At 40.7% G+C, this 22,631-nt stretch overlaps 4 protein-coding genes across 6 annotated transcripts; 2 read left to right on the top strand and 2 right to left on the bottom strand.

Moving 5' to 3' along the window:
• Positions 1-1,552: 1,552 nt before the first annotated feature.
• ccne1 (cyclin E1) lies at positions 1,553-6,451 on the bottom strand. The gene is made up of 12 exons (XM_076287725.1): positions 6,206-6,451; positions 5,646-5,696; positions 5,404-5,488; positions 5,219-5,281; positions 4,687-4,850; positions 4,300-4,435; positions 3,865-4,011; positions 3,643-3,738; positions 3,412-3,543; positions 2,905-3,016; positions 2,523-2,680; positions 1,553-2,377 (listed from the first exon to the last, which is right to left on the bottom strand). Exons 2-12 carry the CDS (start codon positions 5,657-5,659, stop codon positions 2,261-2,263), a joined length of 1,224 nt encoding a protein of 407 aa, XP_076143840.1. The 5' UTR covers positions 5,660-5,696; positions 6,206-6,451; the 3' UTR covers positions 1,553-2,260.
• A 626-nt stretch (positions 6,452-7,077) lies between these two features.
• On the top strand, positions 7,078-13,466 carry LOC143125903 (uncharacterized protein F13E9.13, mitochondrial). The gene is made up of 6 exons (XM_076287726.1): positions 7,078-7,204; positions 7,296-7,378; positions 9,220-9,400; positions 9,601-9,751; positions 9,898-10,025; positions 12,905-13,466. The coding sequence occupies exons 1-6, from the start codon at positions 7,132-7,134 to the stop codon at positions 13,093-13,095; spliced, it is 807 nt and encodes a 268-aa protein (XP_076143841.1). The 5' UTR covers positions 7,078-7,131; the 3' UTR covers positions 13,096-13,466.
• On the bottom strand, positions 13,236-16,646 carry LOC143125905 (tumor protein p53-inducible nuclear protein 2). 2 transcript variants are annotated; one of them, XM_076287729.1, is made up of 4 exons: positions 16,538-16,646; positions 14,937-15,106; positions 14,588-14,735; positions 13,236-14,074 (listed from the first exon to the last, which is right to left on the bottom strand). In XM_076287729.1, the coding sequence occupies exons 2-4, from the start codon at positions 15,070-15,072 to the stop codon at positions 13,846-13,848; spliced, it is 513 nt and encodes a 170-aa protein (XP_076143844.1). In that variant the 5' UTR covers positions 15,073-15,106; positions 16,538-16,646; the 3' UTR covers positions 13,236-13,845. The 2 variants fall into 2 exon arrangements, with proteins under 2 accessions (XP_076143844.1, XP_076143845.1); XM_076287730.1 differs by having other exon boundaries at positions 14,588-14,732.
• A 300-nt stretch (positions 16,647-16,946) lies between these two features.
• On the top strand, positions 16,947-22,178 carry LOC143125904 (protein C19orf12 homolog). Of its 2 annotated transcripts, none has more exons than XM_076287727.1 (3): positions 16,947-17,149; positions 17,685-17,890; positions 21,419-22,178. In XM_076287727.1, the coding sequence occupies exons 1-3, from the start codon at positions 16,947-16,949 to the stop codon at positions 21,682-21,684; spliced, it is 675 nt and encodes a 224-aa protein (XP_076143842.1). In that variant the 3' UTR covers positions 21,685-22,178. The 2 variants fall into 2 exon arrangements, with proteins under 2 accessions (XP_076143842.1, XP_076143843.1); XM_076287728.1 differs by having other exon boundaries at positions 16,952-17,149; positions 17,697-17,890.
• Positions 22,179-22,631: the final 453 nt, after the last annotated feature.

Below are 22,631 nucleotides of genomic sequence, written 5' to 3'. Positions count from 1 at the left end.
TTGAACAGTGAAGTGTAAAGGGATTATGTGAGGCCTTTTCTATGCTAAATCAGTGCAGATGCAAAAGTACTTGACACTGGAATCTGTATTGGTCAGTATCATTAGGTTAATTTGTAATAAAGCCACAGGCACACTAGGATGAGTGCCCTCTGTGACTGTGGTATGGGAGCCCCATTTTCAGTGGCTCTGAGTGGCAGTTGCTGAGCATTGGCCCCCTGACTAGGTGTGACTTCTGGCGGTGCAGGCTGGGCCCTCGTCCAATGGGCACCTGCTGCTGCCACCAGCGTCTGTGCGAGGGGGGAGGAGAACAAAAGGGGCCATTGAGCGCATAACAGCTGTTGCGCTGCTGCCTGCCTGTGTGCCTGCCTGCCTGAGGACTCTCTGCCCCCAGGGTCTGTCTGGGGAGGGTAGCCCGAGCCCCTCCCCCACACTGACCGACAAATCACTCTTCGAAAGAGGCGTGCTGCTTTCTCTGAAATGTTAAACACAGAGTAGGCACGAGTGGCCTTGAGTGCTTGCTGACCCACTTCCTGCCCCCCAAAAAAGCAACACATCTATGGTGGCACAGGGTGTGAGGTACTGGCAGCAGCACAGGAGAATTTTACTCAGTGGCCTTTTCCATCAACAACCTTTTCTGAGTCTTGGTGATGAAACAATCTGGTCAACTTTAATCAACACCAAGGGTGGGGGTGCTCCAAATATATAGTATTATACTTGAAATATTTGATTCAAGTAACTACAGTTTTTATTCAGGTTGAAAATGAAAGGAGTAAGTGGCTTGAATGTCTTTGTCAGGACATATTTTAACCATATTGGAATAATAAGAATGGTTTGTGGTATCTCCTGTCAGCTCAGTCTGTGAGAGTTCGTGCCAGGCTGAGGCACCAGAGCACTAGCTAGTGTATAATGTAATGAATTACCCTTGTCTCGGCAGCATCTGTTGTGGAAATCACAGTCCCCAACACACCTCAATCCTGCCTTCCTGCTCTGTGAACAGATTTGACAGACACAGCATCACACTGACATCTAGTGGATCACTGTCCCATGTTCATCAGACACACAAACACCACAGGACCGCAAGCAGAGGGCACTGTCTGAGACAGCCATTACAGGTCTTGCAGTGCAAATACACCATTTTGTGACAGACATATTGAGACAACTAACTTCCTGCAAACATCTCCATTTGGCCCAACACCAAACAGGACCTAATGTAATAGGTTGTGCTAAATATATATAATATAATATATATATGTATAGCTAGATTATGTAAAAGGGATTTATTTTACAAATGACTACCACAGTAGTTAGAGCAAATGCAACTGCAACTTGTACCATGTCAAGAAGACAAGCTTGTATTGATCCAGACATTTTCCTTCAAACGGTTTAGAAATATCTATCAATAACACACAGCAGAATCACTCCTCCACTGTAAACAGGCTCTAAAAATGCCTAGGACCATTAAGTCAGTAAACGTGGCACATCAAATTGTCAGGACATCAAGTGTGAGCATCTTTAATGAAACCTTGAGAACAAGAGATCACACATCCTGGTGTAAAACATAAATGCTGTCTGAGACAGAGCCTTTATTTAAAAACATTACTGAAAAGTAGCAGCATCTCATTTTAAAAAGAACCCAAATAAAATGTTCATTTTGGTAAATACAAACTCATTGGAGATTCCTCCCCACCGAGTCAATCTTAAATAAGAGTCCACAGTCTAAGCTTCTGAAGGTGGCTTTTCCTCTGGTCTGGTTTGGCAGCTGGTTCACTTAGTCCTACCAGCAACCTGCCAGTAATATCTTCAGAGTCCAAAACGGCAGTGAGGCAGCATGGGCCACACGACTCGCCCAAACGCACCCAGCCAAATCTGGGCAGGGTCTTCTGCGTTCATCTTTCCATCTGTCCATATCCTACCCTCTTTAGCAGCAGTCAGAGCCTGTAACGGCTCTGAGGGGTTTTTCGGCAGGGGGTACAGCTTGGAGTACACGTCCTTTTTCACCATATATTCAAATCTTAAAATTTCCATTAAAACAGAAATCAATTGACAGCTTAATATAAAAACACAACTCCCAAAAGGAGTCAATTCAAGTCTGTTAAAAAAAAAAATAGATTGACTGAATTATATTTAAAAAAAAAAAAAGTCTTGTGCACGTTTCAGGTAATCTGTGAGTTGTGTTTGCGTGTGTGCTGGGTGTGCCTTGTACAGGCACTTCTCCATTGCCAGTCAATGGTTCGGTTCACCATCAGCAGAGTTGGAGGGTTCAGGGCACCACACCGTCAGGCTTCTCACTGCTGGGTGGAGGTGTGAGCATTCCTGAGGGAACAGGTGAGCTCTGGCTGCGCTCCACGTCCGCCTCCTCATACGCGTACACTTTGCCCTAAACCACGGGGAACACAAGTCAATATGGGAGTTTCCGATTCAACAATCAAAACCGTGCTAGAAAGTCAGTTTCAAGACCGAGCTATTGACTGTGCTTTGAAACCAAATATGACATTTGGGTGGACAAAGACCAGGACACTTACCAGCCATTCCAAGTAGGGTGCATGAGTCTGAATGTTGTGCATGTCTTCAGGAGAGACCCCTTTGAAGGTCTTGAGGCCAGAGCTGCCCACTTCTCTGATGGACATGGCAAAGGGCACCATCCATCTAACACATTTCTCCAAGTCACTCCATGCAAGCCCTACAGAGGACAATGGGATCAAGATGAGCACAAAATATATCTAATCAGTTTAGAAACAGAAGCGCTTGCTTAGAAACCAGAGTAAAAAAATTATATTATGAAGGTCCTTGTCACTGCATTATAGCGTTTTTTTTCCCCGTACCAACAATACTCTGTGACCGAGAAACAGATCTATGTGAAACCTCGGCGGATCTCTCCTTGTACTGTGTAACAGCATCATGTACCTGAAACTTTCTCCACAAGTTCCAGCGAAGAGAAATGAAATAGGGCTGAGGCAGCAAGCAGACCACTAGAGAACTCCAGACTTCTAATGTCCAATGTGCACAGGTCCAACAACTGGCAAGGAGAGGGGAACAAAACAAATTCTGACTAAACATCACAAATGAAACAAAGCTGGTGTGTGTGTGTGTGTAATATATATATTATATATATATATATATATATATATATATATATATATATATATATATATATATATATATATATATATATATATATATATAAAATCATAAAAACAGATAAATAACTTCCCACACAAGGCCACTGAAAACAAAACCCCAAATATTACAACAGAATGAAACTCTTAACCACTCCCTCGTCTGACTCATTATCCATCTTTCATCAAGCACAGCAATGTGATCCAACCATACTGGAATTATCATTCTCCTTTGTTACTGAAAAGCGTCGGTGTTCAGATTTAAAAAGCATGGGGAAGTCAAATGTAAACATACCTCTGTAATCTGGACAAATGTAGCCTCTGGGTACTGGGGAAGGAGGACTTCCTCTGTTTTCAAGTATGCCACCTGCATATATATGTTCAACCAGGACACCGGAGACATGGGACTCAAACTCCAGTTGAGCTCCTGTTTGAATGGCAGAAAAGGAGACATGAGTATGACACATAATTGCAAAACATAACCAGCCAAGAATCCAGCGAAAACTTCACTTCCAACTTGTTTTACCTTCATGATTATGATCTCCATGGTCAACATCTCTTCCTCCAAACAGGCTCCATCAGTAACGTAGGCAAACTGGTGCAGCTTGGGAGGGTAGATTTCCTGCCAGATCATATAGGTTTGGCATGAAATTACATCCAATCACTTTAATTAAATGAAACTATTTAAAGGGCAACATGTTTGTCTGTTAATGCTGGAGGCTATTCATGTAAGCACACAATAGCTAACCTCCATTTTGGCAGCGACGAAGAGAGAGGAGATTCCGATGAGTTGCAGTGTAGTTTTCAACACATTCGTCTGTGTGGCCATGAAACGGTCAAAGTAGTTCTGGGCCAGATAAAACGTTTCCCTGTGCAGCTTATATACTTCAGACACCTATGAATGAAGACACAGTTAAATACAAAAAAACATACCATGACATTTAACATACAGGTTTTCCATTGAATCCTCAATATTAAAAGGAAGTCTGCCATTTCACCATGTTTACATAAAATCAGTTGCTGTCCACATCTACAAAATGCTTCAGTGGTTTAAGAGGGACTAGCCATAAGAAGACAATACCATCCTATGACACTTGCAAGTTTGGCAAATGAGTGTATTCAATGTAGTTCAAACTTCACTGTGCTTTTCCATGCTACTTTTTTTATTAACTTGAAGACGCACCTCCATCAGCCAATCCAGAAGTATGGCCCTCATCTTAGGCTGAAGGTTAGGATGTCTTTCCATGACACGAGTATCATGTGTGTAGGCTTCATCCTTCCTTAAAAGGTTGTTCCAGACAACATCTTTGCTTCCCCAGCTGCAAATCAAAAGTAAAGTGTATTTGTGTGTACACCTACAGCAACAGTATGTGCAAATGTCTGTATGAAGCTAAAATAGACCACCATTTTTGGTTCGTAAAATGCCTAGACCTAAACTTAGACGTACTGGCATTTTAAATACAAATCATGTCCAGGAAGGGTAGATCACAAAACATGCAGGCCAAAACCCATATGATCAAGATTATTGACAGATATGCCATATGGTCATTCATTCACATAAACAACTCACCAAAGGTTAGGGAGAGGGGAAGATCTTTTAGGAGTGACAAGAATATTTCGGAAATGGTAGTCAGCAAATCCCACATTGTTAGCAGTAACCGGTTCCTCGACTTCGTCAGGTGTGGGGATCCGCTTGTAAGGATCTGTGAGAGGCACGTCAGGACTCCAGCACGCCTGAGCAGGAAAAGAGGAATGAGAAAGATATGCAGGACACCCTACTAGATAAAACACAAACACCTGCTGTTGGCATAGGCCTCTAAGCCACTCCAGAGGAGACAAGGTACATGTAGCACCTGGGACAGTCTCAAACTATTTAAAAGTCTACAAACTGATGCATAGCATCAATGAAGCTAAACACATGTGTGCGCTGACAAATCCTGTTGTTGGTAAACCTACAGTGGATGAAATATACAGTCTGCCACTACAAATACACTAAAGATATTCTGTACTGTAGGAGAAACACTGAAAAGCTCAGCACAAAGAGCCATGTTGTACTGAAACTGCAGCTTTAGAACTGTGATACCACCCACACACAAACTCACCTGAGCTCCGCATTGTTTCTTTTTGGTCATTTCCACCACTTCATCATCTGGATCTTGCAAGTGCTGAAAATTAGGAGTAGAATAGAATATCAATAACAGAAATATAGTTACTTTGTGTTATCCAGAGTCCTAGCAATGTAACATGCAACCAACACAAGTGTCCCATGCTACAAGGCCATACTTACAATGGCAACATCTGCCTTCCTTTTTCGTGATCGCGTTGCATTCACCTTTGGGACATCAACTGCTAGATTTGCCTCCGTCGTTTGCCTAAGATTTGTAACAAAACATATTTACATACCATAAGTGAAAACGTACCCCATCGTGGATGTTACGTTATTAGCCTACTAGCCAACTGGCTAGAAGTTTAAGATCACAGCTGCAACTCCAGCAGATTTTTATCAAAATGGACGAAACCGAAACTTACCCTTTTCTTGGCATTATATTCCCACGCGTGTTGGTCTGGAATAAAGAGAGCCTGAGGACGCAACAAAATTAGTGAGTTTTAATTTCGTATATTTAAAAACACGCTTCCCAACCCCCACCACATCACCATTCACAAAGCACAAAGTTACGCACAGACGCAATGCTCTAGCGCGGGGAAGTGGTAATGAGACACAATGTTAAAGGTGGTAAAGTGTTTGAAATATAGCGAGAAAAGCCCCGAATACAAGTCTCGATGTGGTTCAGGTTCTATATTTTAATATCGGCCCAGCCAGATTGTGTAAAACTATAGCCAAGTTTAGTAAAACTTGGAGAACTTCCCCTTAGCTGTTGCTAAACCCAGGAGAATCAGAAAATGGCCGAGCCAATAAAGATCCTTCCATTACCAAAATCATCCCTCATTCAATATTTCGCCAAACATACAGATATGACGACACTTTGTTAACATTGACTTCTGCCAGCACAGATTTACAGAAATGCTAAAACACTTAACGTTTCAACACTGACGAGGCTCAAAAGAGTAGCCTAGTCAATGATTCTTACCTCAAAAAGATGCTCCCGCGAAGTAGTCCTTAAGATGTGAATTCTCGTGTAAAAATATGGCGAAATGTCTTAGAACAACATTATAAATAGAATTGTGGCCTTTGTTAATACCACACAGCCCAGACCCAATACGCTCAGTAGCTTACTTGTTCTGAGCTGGCGCGAGAAGTTTGCGCCTCATCTTATAAACTGCTCTGGTCTACGCAGCCATACAAAAAGGGGCCGTCAGGGCGGGTGATTTAAAAACCTCTGAAGGAAGATTCACTGAGACAGATTAGCATTACAATTCGCTAACTATAACACAAATGTATGCAAATAAATCAGCTACTATTCAAGTAAATTCATCATAACACATCAATAAATGGTGTCATACAATTTGATGTGTACATGTTCCTCTACTTTTGCCGGCAAAAAAAGAGGCGTGATAACGGAGCTGACGGAAGGAGGGCGGCACCAGGAATCCGGAACTGTTTTCTGTACCGCGTGGCTAGTGAAACATAGAAGTAAACAAAAGGAATGTTTTCTTGAAAAAACATCGAAATCGTATGCTTTGTACTTAATTTTCATGAAAATCAAAAAGTGGCAACTACTACTTTCGACCGTTTAGAATGTCATATTGCCAAAAACGCTATGTAGGTCATTTTTTTGTCATTAAATGGGTGCTCCCCATTTATGCAAATCTTTTGCTGATGACGACAGTCAACAACAGGAGGAGGAATCTCTGAATTTTAATAGACCTTAAACACACATTTTGGTGGTTTCATGTCGTGTTATATATATAGCTTTAGATCAGAGCGGATGAAACGGGAATGACTGCACAAAATAGGAAGTTAATAAATAGGCCCAGTGCCGCCCAAACAAACTTTGCCCTGTCATGTGACCGCTTTCAAAATAGGGATATCTTCATTTCTCGTCGACAGTTTAAAATGAAGTTTGTCAATCTGTTTGGGAGGATGAAATCAGTGGTCATTGGGATGATTCATGTTCGGGCTCTTCCAGGTTAGGCATATTCATTAATAAAGATAATAATTTGCCATTTCGTGGATCATGATTATGCAGGACAATTTCCACTCTACTGTTTTCTCAACAGGCACCCCCTTGAACACTGCAACCTTGCCGGAGATAACCGAAGAGGCCTGTCGTGAGGTGGAAATTTACCAAAGAGCTGGACTCGTAAGAGCTAGGCTAGACCTACTACAAATCGTGAAATATACACGCCTGGACAGTTAAAATATTCCCATTTAGTATCATTTATTTTGCACAATGGCCAAATTAAATCCTAAGTAGCCTATGTCCTCTTTGTAGACGAAGTTGTGGAGACGTAGCCTAAGCCTATATGGTAAAAAAATGTTAATGGGCAAGACCACCATTTGCCAAGAAAACATGTAAGCCTAGCCTAAGATTTGAAGACGGGCAGTCTATTGCTCAAAATGTAGGCTAGGCCTAACATGATTGTGCAGGCCATAAGTAATTGACAATCTCAGTGGTCTTGGAATTATCTAGGCTTAATGTTTTTGTATGGCCTGTTAATGTCAGATTTTGACATCATGGAGGGATCTTATTGTGTTTACGGGTGCATCCTACCCTAGTTTAATCCCAGATAGCAAAATCAGATTGGCAGATATTGGACCACAGCCTTGCCGGTGCCACTTCTGGTCCACTGTTGGACCTTCATCACCTTTAAGTTGTTGTGAATATTATAAAAACATAAAATGTTATTGAAAATGAAGTAGGAAATAGGCTACAACTGAAAGTTTTAAAAAGTGTTCGGACCACATCTGGCAAATGGTGAGGCATTTTTCGGCAAACTGCCTGAAAACCAATTAGCAAAGTGCCAGCCGACCACCAGATTAGGCCTGTTACTAATGATTATTATTTTCATATTAAACTAATCTGCCGGTTATTTAATTAATTAGTTGTTTGATTGATAAAATGCCAGAATATAGATAAAAATGTTTAATCATTGTTTCCCAAAGCTCAAGATTATGTCTCTAAATACCTTGTTTTGTCCACACACTAAAGCTGAAAATATTCAAGTGTAAGAAGGTACAATCAGAGAATTTTGATGTATTGTCCTTAAAAAAATGACACAAACTGATTAATCGATTATCAAAATAGATGGCGATTAATTTGATAGTCGACAACTAAACGATTAATTGATTAATAGTTGCAGCCCTACACCAGATCTTTCCACCAGCCTATTTCTAAGATATTGATAGTCCTTTACAATTACTGACTGAAACATTATGCAACAGATAGAGGATGCTTTTCATTTGGCTGTCTCCAGACATAACAGTGTGTTAAGAAGAGCAACAGATCACATCACTGTTTCCCCAGCATTTTTGGCTTCTTGATGGCAGGTATAAAAAGCAAGTTGTGATGATCTATGTACAACTGATCCAGTTATGGATTAATTTAATTATTTGGAGAATCATATTCAGTGTTGGAAAAGCTATAGCTTTGCAAGCTACCAATTACTTTACACTGAAAGAAGTTCAATGATAAAGTTACCTTGATAAAGACTGGTTAACTACTATAGAGAGAGTAGGGTCAAACTACGTTTTAAATGATGATCAAATTGATAATGTACATGTGGTACGACAAACTTTAATAGTGTTAATGAAAAAAAGAATTGGTGGATCTGTCCTGTGGTTCGGATACATGTTAAAATGTAGTGGAAGCTTCCTTGGCCCATCCTTCATCCATTCACCAAGTTTCATGAAAATTGTTCAGGTATGTTTTTGCATAATCCTGCTGACAGACAAACAGCACCGAAATACTTATTTATTTGTCATAGGTGAGCTGACATTCAAGGTTCCTGGAATAACACCAATGAGCCCTAAGCCTGTCCTAATCAAAAATCGCAAGGACACAAGAAGCCCTATAGACCCTCAATTCATGATAAAAAAAATTGTGTGATATAAAATAGTATTATACAAGTTCTGTTAGCCATTGGATGTTTATAGGCATATTGAGACAAGCCTAGTTAATGTGTCTGTATACCTCATGTGCAGGATGGATTGATAATTGAGAACATGCACGATATTCCATACACATTTGATGTTGGACCAGAGATCTGTGCCAGTATGACAACCGTCTGTGCTGAAGTTAGGCGTCTCTGTCCATCCATGCCACTTGGAGTCCAGGTCTTGTCTGCTGCCAATCAAGCTGCACTGGCTATAGCACTTGCTTCAGGTGACTACTGAGATTCCTAATTTCTTCAATGTTTTTAACAACATAGCTTGAGGCTCATGCAACTAACTGAAAAACAGTTCTTTGTAATAAGGATGAACAGTAAAAGTTCTGCTGAATGCAAAACCCTGTTTTGCTATTTCTTTGCACAGCATTTGTGGCCTACAGTGTATAACTGATGCAAATGTCTATCTTTAACCAAGGTCTAGATTTTATCCGAGCGGAAGGATTTGTATTTTCACATGTTGCTGATGAGGGTCTGCTGAATGCTTGTGCTGGAGATCTTCTGCGATACCGCAAGAAAATAGGAGCACACCATCTACAGATCTTCACTGATATTAAGAAGAAACACAGGTAAACCTAAGAAGAGAACCACTATACAAAGTATGAAAAACATCTGTGGATATTATTAAGGATGAGACCATAGAGATGTTTAACATTTAGGACAATTGCAGAAACTGCATGCCATCAAACAGCAGGGGTAACCAATTCTGTTTCAGCTCCCATTCTATAACGGCTGATGTGGGAATTGTTGAGACAGCCAAAGCTGCAGAGTTCTTCCTCTCTGATGGACTCGTCATTACGGGAACAGCCACTGGGGTTCAGGCTGATCCCATTGAACTCAGAGGTGAGTCGTCGTTGTTATACCAATATATTGTATTTTCCATTTATTGCACCAGTGCAAACAGTGGTGCGAATTGCTATTATTTATTCTGCAAGAAATGAGGAGTAATTTTAGGTTTGCCATATTTCCGGCAACTAGGGTCAACTAACTGGCTGTCAGTTTGTTTTCTGGCTGCTATTTACAGTTCACATGCAACCCTGCCTGTGTTCTGTATGTCACCAGTTACTATGTTAGCCCTGCAGACTGCCAGGGGTGGGGTAGGGACATTCTCTTTGTGATTAATGTGCAGTGCCCTGAGAGATCAGGTGACATTTTAGTACTTTTGCTGACAGAATAACAATCTAGTGCCTTAGGTTAAGTTAATGTAATTAGTAAACACTGAATCCACAATTATTAAATGTATAGGCTACATATAGGAGTGCAGTCTGTCATATATGGTGCTCCAGAGAATCACCGTTGTACAGCTGAGTACATACAGCACCAGATAACTAAGAGGACATCTGCCGTGATGGCTGCTTTGGTAATTTAAACGTGATTTAACTTACTGTTCCAATGAAACTATCTTGTTTTAGAATGGTTAATGTTAGACTGTATAATCCGTATAGATCACAAAGCTGTACTCAACTTGTTATCTGCAATGACAGTCACAAGAGCTAGTAGCCTACACACTACACACACAAACATATATCCTACAGGGTTAAAAGTTTATTTCATGAAACCAGCACTACTCGGTTAAGTTATACAACCCTGTTTCCAAATAAAATGGTATGCTATTACTGTCCCAAAAATGTCCCAGTCCGGGGTTGTTTGTTGTCTTTTTCAGTTCATGATGCACCAAAAGTGACAGGTCTTGATTGCTGACAGGCCATATTAGCACTTGAATTCCTCTACTATGGAACCATGCTGTAATATGTGCAGAGAGCAGTTTGGCATTGTTTTCCTGAAATAGTTCAGGTCTTCCCTAAAAAAGATGGCAGCATATGTTGTACCTGTATCATTCAGCATTGATTGTGCCTTTCCAGATGTGCTAGCTGTCCATTACCATAGGCACTAATGCACCCCCATACCATCATAGATGATGGCTTTTGAACTGCACTGACAACAAATTGTATGGTCCCTCTCCTCTTCAGCCTGGAGGATGTGGAGTCCATGGTATCCAAAAAGAATTTCACATTTTGATTTGTCTAACCACAGGACAGTTTTCCACTTCAGTCCATCTTAAATTATCTTAGGCTCAGATAAGATGGCGGCATTTCCTGGATCATGTAAAAAAGTGTTTTTTTTTTCTTTGCTTGCATGGTAGTATTTTAACCAGCATTTGCAGATGAAGCGTGAAACTGTGTTTATAGAAAAAACATTATCGGAGGTTTTCCTGAGCCCATGGTTTCCATCAAAGACTCAGGTCTGTTTTCAATACAGTACCATCTGCGTTATTTGTATATTGTTGAATTATTTGCCCACACAGTTTTTCACAGTCATGATTACCTCCACATCTTTACTTATGAGGGACTCTGCCTCTTTGAGCTACTCTTTTTTTATACCCAATGATGTTGCCAGGTAACCTAATTAGTTGTGAAATGTTCCTCCTTGTGTTTTTTTAGCAGGGTACAACTGTTCCATCCTTTTGTTGCCCTCGTCCCAACATTTTTAGACGTGTTTCTGGCATTCCATTTAAAATTATGTCTATGCCCTTGTTGTCTATGCCCTTTTTTTTGGAAATAAATATGGGTTTGAGTGATCAATGTGCTTATTTACATTTTACACAGCGTCCAAAACATTTTTTGTTTTAGAAATGCTGTTACTGTTAGTTTAGGCATATGTAATGGTAGCCAGCTGGTACAGCACTGTGCATTGCGACATGCTACGACAAACACTAGCATCTGTGGGTTTCAACCTCCTTGCTAGCACGGCCCCTTTCTATGTCTGGGGTTGAGAGTTTCAGTCCTGCATAGGGGTGTGCTTGTTTAATGTAGGTAATATCTAATCAATAACATTTCATTTAGAATTTGCTACCTATAAACAAGAAGCAGTAGGCTGTCATTGGTTATTTAGTTGGTCAGTCAGCTGGTTTTTCCACTCTAGTTTTCAATTTCTTTCCCAGTCCACCTCTCTTTCTCATTTACTTAAACATACGGTGACATGCAAATAGCCTCATTGATTAGGAATGCAATCCTTTTTCTATGTCGACAGCTACACTCCAATACTGCAAACCACTCCCAGCCTCCTGCATGTCCACTGTTGTACAGACATTGTCACTTTTTCCGCAGTTGATGAAACCAAACATTGGGATGTCCAAATGTATTAGTGCAATTCAGTTCCTCATGCAACCTCCATATGCTATCTGTTTACTTATTTGTGCCTTTTGGAGCAGAACTTTAGATTACAGTTTTGCTCCTAAGCGCCCAATGTGCCCATGAAGCTGCCCCACTGACCTTATAAAGAGCAACCCTGCCTGGGGAGATAAGATGCTGTACAGTCTGGTCCCAGACAGGGCCAGCCATGGGCATACGTCCCGCTCCCTGTCTATTCCTTCTGCAGGGTCTGCTCGAGCTAATATAGACACCAACATTGCCGGCTATTTTTAAATTCTGCTTCCAGATGGCTGGTGAGCATGCAAGGCTGTAAACACACAGGCATGGAGAAGAGGCATAGCCCTGCTGCCTAGTTTTGGAAGGCTGCCTGTCACCCCCTTGGTGCTGCTCCATTAGAGTGGTTCTGTGGTCAGCTGGGGGACGGAGTTGCCAGTAGAACTCAATTTAACTGGAAGCAATCTCAGACATCATGGCCACACGTGCTGAGCCTGCCCAGAATGCCTCATAGTACTAGACTGTAATAATCACCAATCGGACAATCATAACTATGTTGTTTTGGTTTCTTTTCAGAGGTTGCACAGGCTGTGAGAACCCCTGTGTTGATAGGCTCAGGGGTGACTGAAGACAATGTGCAGCACTACCTCGATGCAAACGCTATGATTATTGGCTCCCATTTCAAAAGAGGAGGATATTGGGCCAATGAAGTGGACCCAGAGAGGGTGAAAAGGTTCATGGGAAAGGTGGATGAACTCCGGAAGTGAAGCAGTGCACAGTATTCCGTTCAGTGGCAATGTATCTCTGTGGCTATTTTTGGTAAATACAACTGTAAAACATAAGCTTCCAGTCATAGCAAATTATGCTGGGGTTCAAGTTGGGGTTCAAGTTAAAAATCCACAGCAAGTTTACGAAAACATATTTATTTGACTCTTTTTCAGAAGGGTGTTTTATCAAATATATACTCAGTAATACAAAATGACTTTCACAAATATTTACAAGATTTTCGCAACGAAAGTAGCAAACATTTCAGAGCACACCACAATTTAGCAGTTTCATAAGTGAAATGCATTTTGCACACTCAAACCCTAGCTGTATTCTACTACACGCAAAAAGGAATAAATGTACTTGCAGATAATTAAGTTATTTTTGTTTTTGACACATTACGAATGCAGGTATCAATAAACTGTTCAAAACATGATCACTGTAAAATATAACATCTGTAACCAAATACACACAATACAAAAAGAAAATTTCGATTTTAAGGAAAAGGTGAGGTCAACTTCAGTCTACTCGGCTGAAAATGTGTAACACAGTATCAGAGTTAATCAGCATTATACGGCAGAGTTTTGAAAGAATGCCATACAAAACTTCCACTACGGACACAACATATACCTCACAAATCACTACATGCATCATAGAGATCAGAAACACATCATATCCAGGTGGTCAGGGTCATGTCAGAGCTTAAAGGTCAGGATTTCAGTGGCTGTAGATAGGAGAGCCTCAGGGAGAGCTCAGTAGTTGCAAAGGCGTTGGCAGGGCTGCTTGAAGAAGCCATAGCGACGGTCGGCTGGCGAGAAGCGAATCCTTGCAAGGTTCTGCCTCTGGAGGGCACTTCGGGACAGCTTTCTGCGGTCCATCTGGGTCTTGCCACACTGGATGGGGAGCACGCCTGCACTGCATGGCAGGGGGCTCCCCCACCCAGCAAGTCTCCACAACAGGTGGCGTTTAAAGGGCACAGGCCTACAGAGATAGTCACATTATTACAGAAAAGCCCCAAGGCTTATCTATCCGCAAACGTGACGCTGAAAATAGCCTCAGCACTTGCATTAGGCATGCAGAGCTGTTTTACATGTGGTCTAGCACTCTAATTCCAGATCTGGATCAAACATTTCATGACATGGACACACCTGTCTTACTCAGCTCAAAAACAACTTTCTCCGAGCTGTCTCTTTCTGTCCAGACTATTCATTATATAGACACAAAATTATATAAAAATGTAAGACCGGCTTTACTGTACAACATCGGCAGATCATGAAATTGAAATACATTTAGTCACCACACCAGCAGGCTTCTATCTGGTGTGCTCTGCATAGTGTTTTCACTCTAGACTCCCATTTAAAAGTGGCTATCCAAAAGACTTGTGGTATCCAGAGCACAACTACTGACTATGGCACCCAGGTCATGATAATATGGAATATGAAAATAAACTAAAAACTTGGTGGGAAAATCCACAAGAGGTATCTGTTTGTTTACCTGGGAGAACCCTCTTCGTCTTCATCCGATGAGAGTTCTTCCTCTTCCTCTGTTCTTGGTGACACCATCTTGTACACAGACATGCTTGGATGTTCAATCAGAAGATTCTCCAAAGGGTCAACATCAGCAGAGGACAGAGACCGGCCTTCTAAAAGACAGTGTTACATTTAGTAAAACAATATAGTAACTACCCGTAGCAAAAAGGATAAAACACATGCTGTGTCCAATATAGATTATTGTTTAATATAACACTGTTTTTACATTGAAATTACTGTATATTATAATGTAATACTGTATTCGTATATTTTAAATGGACCATGTGAAGACATCAGCATGCTGTTTGACTCACCATGAAGGTTGATTATGATCCATTCACCGTCGTCATACTCCAGTAGATCCTCACCATTTTCATTCTGAACACTGTTGCCTCCTATAATGGCATCCTCAATGTTGCCAAGGATATGGGAGAGCAACTTTCCGATCATTATAGAGATGTCTTGAGTGCCCCCTTTGATGAAACTGCAATTACCACAATAGTGAATTAGGTTGCCATCTACAGGTTTGAGAAAGTTTTTCATGTTGTTTTGAGTCTGTAATGTCTGACCCTGATTACACCTAAGATAGGCATGTGGAAATTACAAATGGAAAGAAACGTGTCACACTGGAAATAGAGTCCACCTTGCATAATGATGAGAAAAAGTAGCATGCACATCTTGTCTTATGTCTGGTTATGGCTCTTGGCACTCAAGCTGACTGGCCTTTGACTTGGTATCCTTTACCCCAGTTTATTTTAATCCGCTACTCAAATTCCTCTCCAAATTTAGAACGGATTTTCATAATATCCTTAAACACACAACACTTTTATCAGAATCAGATTAGAATATGAATAAAGGGTACATGGAAGTATGGAAAAACAGTATTCAGTTATACAACCAGAGAGGGTTAATACAACCTATGTTCCCTCATGCAAGGAGCGTGCAGGTCCATTTAATCAACTGTGGTGTGTCACCCAAAAATGGAAAGCAGTCTCCAAAAAAGCCAACAGATAAGCCTACTCTATTGAGACAGAGACACTAGGCCTTGCTTAAGGTACATGACAGTTTGCATGCAACATCAACAAGAATGCATGACACAGTATCACTTTTCCGTTTGGTTGTTTGATAGACTACAATTCCTCACAAATTGCAATATAAACACCATACTTGTCTACAGGTAGGCTATGTCTTCTCTATTTCTCCCTAATGATAGACAACGATGTAAACAAAGAAAACTATCTAAGGAAAGCTATTCTTTCACACAAACTCGCGTCACATACGTACGTCACCGCCCATTTGGACGTGCAAACAATCGGATTTTTGGTTCCTTACTATGTTATCTCAATGGCAATGCAGCGTTTGTTCGCACCTCCAAAAGCATGGCGTACCTGGTTACCTCCCAAAAACGCCCACAAATACCCGTATGTTTGTGTGAAAGAATTTTTAAGACTTGGCACGGGAAGTCCACATCATCAACTGTATAGGCTACTGTAACAAGAGTCAACTTTTGGCAAGCCACTTGAACAGGAAGGACTGATCAGCTGTAACAGACTGATGACCTTATTTAAACTAGTGTGTTTACCCATATGTATTACAAAGACTGTACAACAGTTATCTAAACATAAAGGCGCATGCACATATGTTGGCCTACATAGTTACACTGGGTAATATACATACACCGTAAAAAGTGTGCGCATTTCAATTTTAGATTTAGCAAGATAGTTCGAAGTTAAACGCAAGATAGGCTGCTGTAATGCCCACAAATCGAAGGTAACTACTATGTCGTCGTGGACAAGCAACACTAGAAATCACAAGAACAAAGGAATACACTGGAAAATATACAGACCATCTCCTAACCGTATGAAATAGCTTACAACTGACAGTTCTTGGACATAAATTGTTAAGCTATAGTTACCTGTTTAAAGCCTAATAACAATTCTTGCTGAAATGTTAAAGTTGCTGATGTCCCACTCTTTAAGTGCTATGTTGAAATGTTCTCATATGCAGGTTTGTTTATCATCATAAGACACGTCCCTGCTCGTGAACGTCACTTAACCCACCCCGTGGGTGGAGCTTCCAAAATGTAGCCTATCGAGATAACATTCTGTTCCTGTTTACGTTTTCGCCCTGGCAGACTTTCTTGTGTTGACCTTTCAGACAGACAGTCTCTCATAATAAGAAATAAAATAAACGAACCCCCGTAATCTATAAGTGTCATCCGTTTATTTGTCAAGGTTTCACATTTCTGTAGAAATATAGGGCTCATAAAAAGTAGAAAAATGTAGGAATAGCCTTTTACTTCGCGGTAGCCTGTGTTGCATGGCATGGACATCGAGAACTGTAGGCTAGGTGCTTGTCCCATATGTAGCATGATCTCTCAAATCAGGGAAAGCACAAAGCAGTCACCAAAGTTGACACACACACGCACACTCCCAGAAGTCATTGCGTTATCGTGGCGTTTCGAAACTGAATGTAATGCACCTCATATCGAAATCTCAACTCAATACGGAGAAACCACAGACAAGCGGTAAGTTAACGCTATTCGTTTATTCTTTGAATTTGGCCTACATAGCTAAATGTAATATGGCGAGCCCACGTTCTAAAAGTCTATCGAAATCACATCAGGGTGGGGTCAGGTGATTTTACAGCGTCAAGCACACTTTCTGAACCTGGGATAGCCTACTTTGAAATGATTACGCCGAGGCCTAGATCTGACATAAACTATGTAACACTACACAGCCAACTTCAAAATTCTAAGGCGTAGGTTAGGCATGTTGAGAGAAGAATTCTATCATCACTGTAGCTAGTGGAGTTTGGAGGCGCATTGACAGGGCTAAGCTTACTCAACCTAGGCCTACTTTAAATAAACTTTTTGACAATTACGTTCTTTCAGGGGAGGTCAGGGGAAGTTGAAGTCTATTGTAAAGAGAAAGTGGCGGCCTTTCATAATGCATCGCCATATTCAGTTTTACCAGTCTCATTAGTTTTTTATGTAGGCCCTATAGGCTACTAAGTCTAGGCCATTCATTAATCGTGTTGAGTGAAATGCAATTTAACGACAGTATAACCGGCAGGTCTGGACAATCAAAACCTTCAACTAAAGTGACTATGCCTTCCCGAATGGACGATGTTATGCGCCTATGCAGTAACTTATCAGCAAATCAGAAGATAAAAGTTGCAGTGAAGAATTCGGGCAAAGGTGCTGCTGTTGCTGGGGGAACTGCTTTCATCGGAGGACTACTTGGAGGCCCCCCTGGACTTGCCGTAGGTAAAGTGAAAGCATTTGGTTTCTATTTATTTAAACTTATGTATTTCAATGGTGGGAATAATGCACGCACATTATATGAGCTTAAAATACAAAGCCCACAGACTGTGTGGTAGCCTGGCTCAAGCAGCCTACCCCAAGTAGCCTATCCTAGTGATGGGCAAATGACCCCTTGGTGAAGCTGAACCACTTGGAACAATTGTTTTGAAAATGGGTTAATTACTCGAAGCTTCAGTAACAGCGACCTCTCCTGGTGAAGTGCCAATGCTGCATCTAAATTATCCCGGCTAGACGCTTAGTGAAATAAATAAAGATTGATAGGAGCGATCAAAGTTTTCCCACATGTCTCCTAGATCAGTGGTTTTCAAAGTGGGGGCCTCAGCAAGTTGGAGGGAAAAATAAAAGCAACAAATAAATACATCTGAAAATTTTTAAATATACCTATTACTATTATACAATTCCATTATAATAATGTGACGCATATCTGAACATTATATTTCCCACTGGGAATAATAGTAGAGTGATAGCTCTCATATAGCAGAAAGCCCCAAATACAATTTTTACACACTGTATGCTCCATCGCGAAGTTTATTTTTCCCTCCAACTTGCTGAGGCCCCCCTGGCACCCCCTCGCGGCCCTGGCCCCCACTTTGAAAACCACTGGTCTGAAGCACGTATCGAAGCTTCAGTGTCAGACTGCCATCACTACCCCAGCCAGGCTTCTCGACTGACTGGCAACTATTGGTTTCTCTTGTGCCCACAAGATGGCGCTTAAATGCTGTTAGTGAGCTTTCTATGGTGAGCTTTAAACTTCACCTCATGATGGTGGCAAAAAAAGGCCTAATGACAATTCAAGACTCAAGTCCGGGGTGTAAGCCTACAGACCAGTACCATCTCAGGGATGGAATCCCATTATGCCAAATGTCTATGCTATTTAGCCCTAACTGGGGAAGGCTGGTAGATGTTGTCTTACAGCCTATAAGCTAGTTAGGCGAAAACAGATTAGTCATTAGGTGTACTCTGGACAGAATTGGGTTGATAGATTTGTTTTATAAACCCCAGTCTGTATAGCCCTACTTTGAAATGGATTGGAGGTTTAGGATTCCTGTGTCTGCTTTTGAGTTGTCTAAACATATTGCAAAAAAGGAATGGGGTGGATGACATTTGAAAGGCAATTGGCAAATAAAGTTGGCGAATTAACTACATTAATTTCATGCGGTTAATTTGAAGCTGCCATTCATTTTAGTTCCATAAGCCCCTTTCAGACATACACTGGAATCTGGACATGATCTAGATGTCACGCAGGTGGGCTGTATGTATGAACACAAAAGGGAAAGACGCGGGTACATTTGCACGATGGTTGGAAGCTGATGGTGTCCACTTATGACTTCATCATAATCAAATTCATCCATTCATTCTCGTGACAGACTGGCACTAATTTGCAAAAATGGGAAGTTCCAGTGTAGGCTACTACCCCATAGAAATCTTACAAAATGTAACAGAAGAATTTTTCTATTTATATTCAACTTCTTTATGTTAATCAGAGTGTCTGTGAACCCTCAGAAGTAGTTATTGACGTTTTTCCCATTAAGGTATGAAAATAAAGTGATACAGAGGCTTATTCCCTAGTAATGTTTCAACATGTCAAAGACAAGAGAATACGTATATGGCTATAAATACTAGGTACCTTGTTGAAAATGCACATTTTACAGTTATTAGTCATTTTACAGTTATTAGTCATTTAACAGGTTTTTAACTGAAAATGTGACAAACATGCTTGGACAAAGACCCATGGTTATCTTGCCCCCATGCACAGTATAGAGATAGTAAGAGAGGCAAATGGATAAGAACCACTGTTGGAGAGTTACAGATCATCTTGGGGTCACCAAGTCCCCCCAAAAATCTTCAAAAGTGACGTCGCTGCTAATAGATTATTTAGAGTGCATGCCAGGTAAAAGCCTTTCCAGTCATTTAATTACAAATGTAAATGGCAGGAGTTACTGAATGGTACAGTGGCTTTGTCTGGAATTGTGGTCTATTGTCAGATGAAATTAAAATGTGCTCTTTATCAAGAACCACTTTAGGTGGGTTTGGCGTAAATAGAGGAACGACTATACTGAAAAGAACCCCATGCCTAATAAGAATTATGGTGGAAGGGCTGTGATATTGTGGGGGCTGTTTTTATTCCCATTTTATTTCCCTGATCTAAAGTCCATAGAAAAACAGTGGGGTGAGTCAAAGAGCAGAATGCACAAGTGGGGACCTAGGAATCTGGACGATTTGGGGAGATTTTGTAAAGATGAATGGTCCTTGCTTTGTATTCTCCAACTTTATGGGGTGTCATAAGAGAATATTATGAGCTGTTTTATTGTCATAGGCTTAAGAAGGTATTACAAGCCAATAATTGTGGGTGACATGTTTTTGTACCTGTTTTTAGTCAACTTTATCAAAGGTGCTGTCATGAACAATTTGTTTCGGCTTGCGAAAAAGTTCCGGATGACATAATAATCACGTTCCGATCTCACATTAAAATGTTTCTCATAATTCTGGAGGGTACTGTATTCTCCCTCCAATGTTATGCTCATACCGCAATAAAGTTGGTTTAAATGGTTGATATGTTTATACAAGACCTGCATATATAACTCTAAGCTTCTTTAAAAAAAAAAAAACAATTTGTGATTTTATCATTTAAAATGTAGATGTGCAACATCCAATTTAAAACCAACCTTACTGCGGTTATGTACGGAGCCCAGGAGGTGTCATTGCAAGATATTTTTGTGTATCGAGAGAACGTGCGCTCATTTTACTAAATCGTGTTCTCAATTCAGTAAATCGTGTGCACAATTAAGTAAAACGTGCACACGATTTAGTAAAATGTGCACACGATTTAGTAAATTGTGCGCACGTTTTACTAAATAGTGCGCTCATTTTTCTAAATTGTGCTATCAATTTAGTAAAACGTGTGCACGTTTTATTAGATTGTGCGCACGTTTTACTAAATTGTGAGCTCAATTTACAACAATTAAAATGAGAGCACAATTTAGTAAAATGAGCGCACTATTTAGTAAAACGTGCGCACAATTTACTAAATCGTGTGCACAATTTACTAAATCGTGTGCACATTTGACATTTTACTAAATCGTGAGCATGATTTACTAAATTGAGAGCACAATTTAGTAAAATGAGTGCACAATTTAGTAAAATGAGCCCACGCTTTCTGGATATAAACCAAAAAATTCCAGGTTTTCGCATCAACTATTTGAACTTGTCTTATTAGCATTATTAATCATCATTATTGAACCTATATTGTGCGCCATACCCCGACAGTTGCCTATAGTGAGTCAACATCCTCACCTAAACCACCCGGACTATTTACTCAGGTTTGAACAAGACTCACCCGGGCCGTGTCCGTGCGTGAGGGTCATGTTTGAACACTCGATTCCGCGTAAGATCGGGGCCCAATTACCAGGGCATTGTCCGGACGTATTGTCTGAAAGCGGCTGTACTGACGCTATGATTCTATTCTGACAGGGGGTGCAGTGGGTGGACTCCTCGGTTGCTGGATGACCAGTGGGCAGTTTAAGCCCCTCCCACAGATCCTGTTGGAGCTGCCACCTAACCAGCAGCAGAAACTCTACTCTGACATCATGTCCGTGCTCGGCTCGCTGGACTGGACAGACGTGGCACAGCTGACTGCTCTGGTCATGGGTAACGCCACACTCCAGCAGCAGGTGGTTGCCATGCTGCTCAGTTTTGCCACGAATGAGCTGAAAGCTGAGGTACGGTACGGAGATTGACCATCAGAGGACTTCACAAGTGGAGATGAACATAACTGACCTACTCACTGGAACAAATGTGATGCTTACAGAACAGTTTTATAAGCTGCTTTATGAAGGCAGAGACAATGCAGATATTTGTTTGCTTTTTTACCACCAAAATGCCTTCCGCCTATTTAATGTTCTATTCTACAAATCATGCTCATAATTCATTATGTGTCCAATAACATGTATATAATGGACATGTTAGCAACTAAGGAACAGAAGTTTGTCTCTTTGGCTAAGAACGTTATTAGGGAGGCACCTTAAAAACACATCAATCCTCAAAAAAAGTGCCTCTCTGCTCAGAACCATGTCTACATTACCTTACATACCATTAAACTAAATTATTAGAAAGGATATGTTTTTGTCATTTTTGTATTGCAATTATCAGATACGGGTTTTGGATTTTACATCTTCTAGTTTGAAATATATGCATTTAGGGTTGTGTATTAAATTCAATATCTGAAGACAAATGGGTCATGCTTCATTTTTTATAATCATCGTTATAACCATCGCCACTTCCATACCATCATTGGTATCCTCTCCTTTGTTCGTCATGATTCTTAGCAAGAGCTAGAGAGAGAGTCATAACTTCCCTTCTGAGCATGCTTAATGACTGCAGCTGCATTTGTAAACCTGTTTGTGGCTTCTGTGCTGTCTCTTAGTTATACAGTAAGTTTGTTTTTTTGACTGATGCATTTGCACTGCTCTGCATCTGCAAGTATGACATGAGAAACGGAAAACCATAAGGTCAGGGATGAGGTCAAGCATATCACCACATACATTCTTGCTTGTAGTGACATGAACTTAAATTATGAATATTTTTTAGAACTGTAACATCTGTATTTTTAAATTAAGATTTGAATATGATTTTTCCATAAAACAGGCACTGGTTTACTTTTGAACTAATGAGAACAATGACTGTG

Source organism: Alosa pseudoharengus, unplaced genomic scaffold (assembly GCF_046254945.1).
Source record: "Alosa pseudoharengus isolate Yale_2024_CS ecotype anadromous, Long Island Sound unplaced genomic scaffold, YU_APseudo_1.1 YU_APseudo_1.1_scf_16, whole genome shotgun sequence".
NCBI classification, from domain to species: Eukaryota; Metazoa; Chordata; class Actinopteri; order Clupeiformes; family Clupeidae; genus Alosa; species Alosa pseudoharengus.
This window is presented reverse-complemented; position numbering and strand designations above follow the sequence as displayed.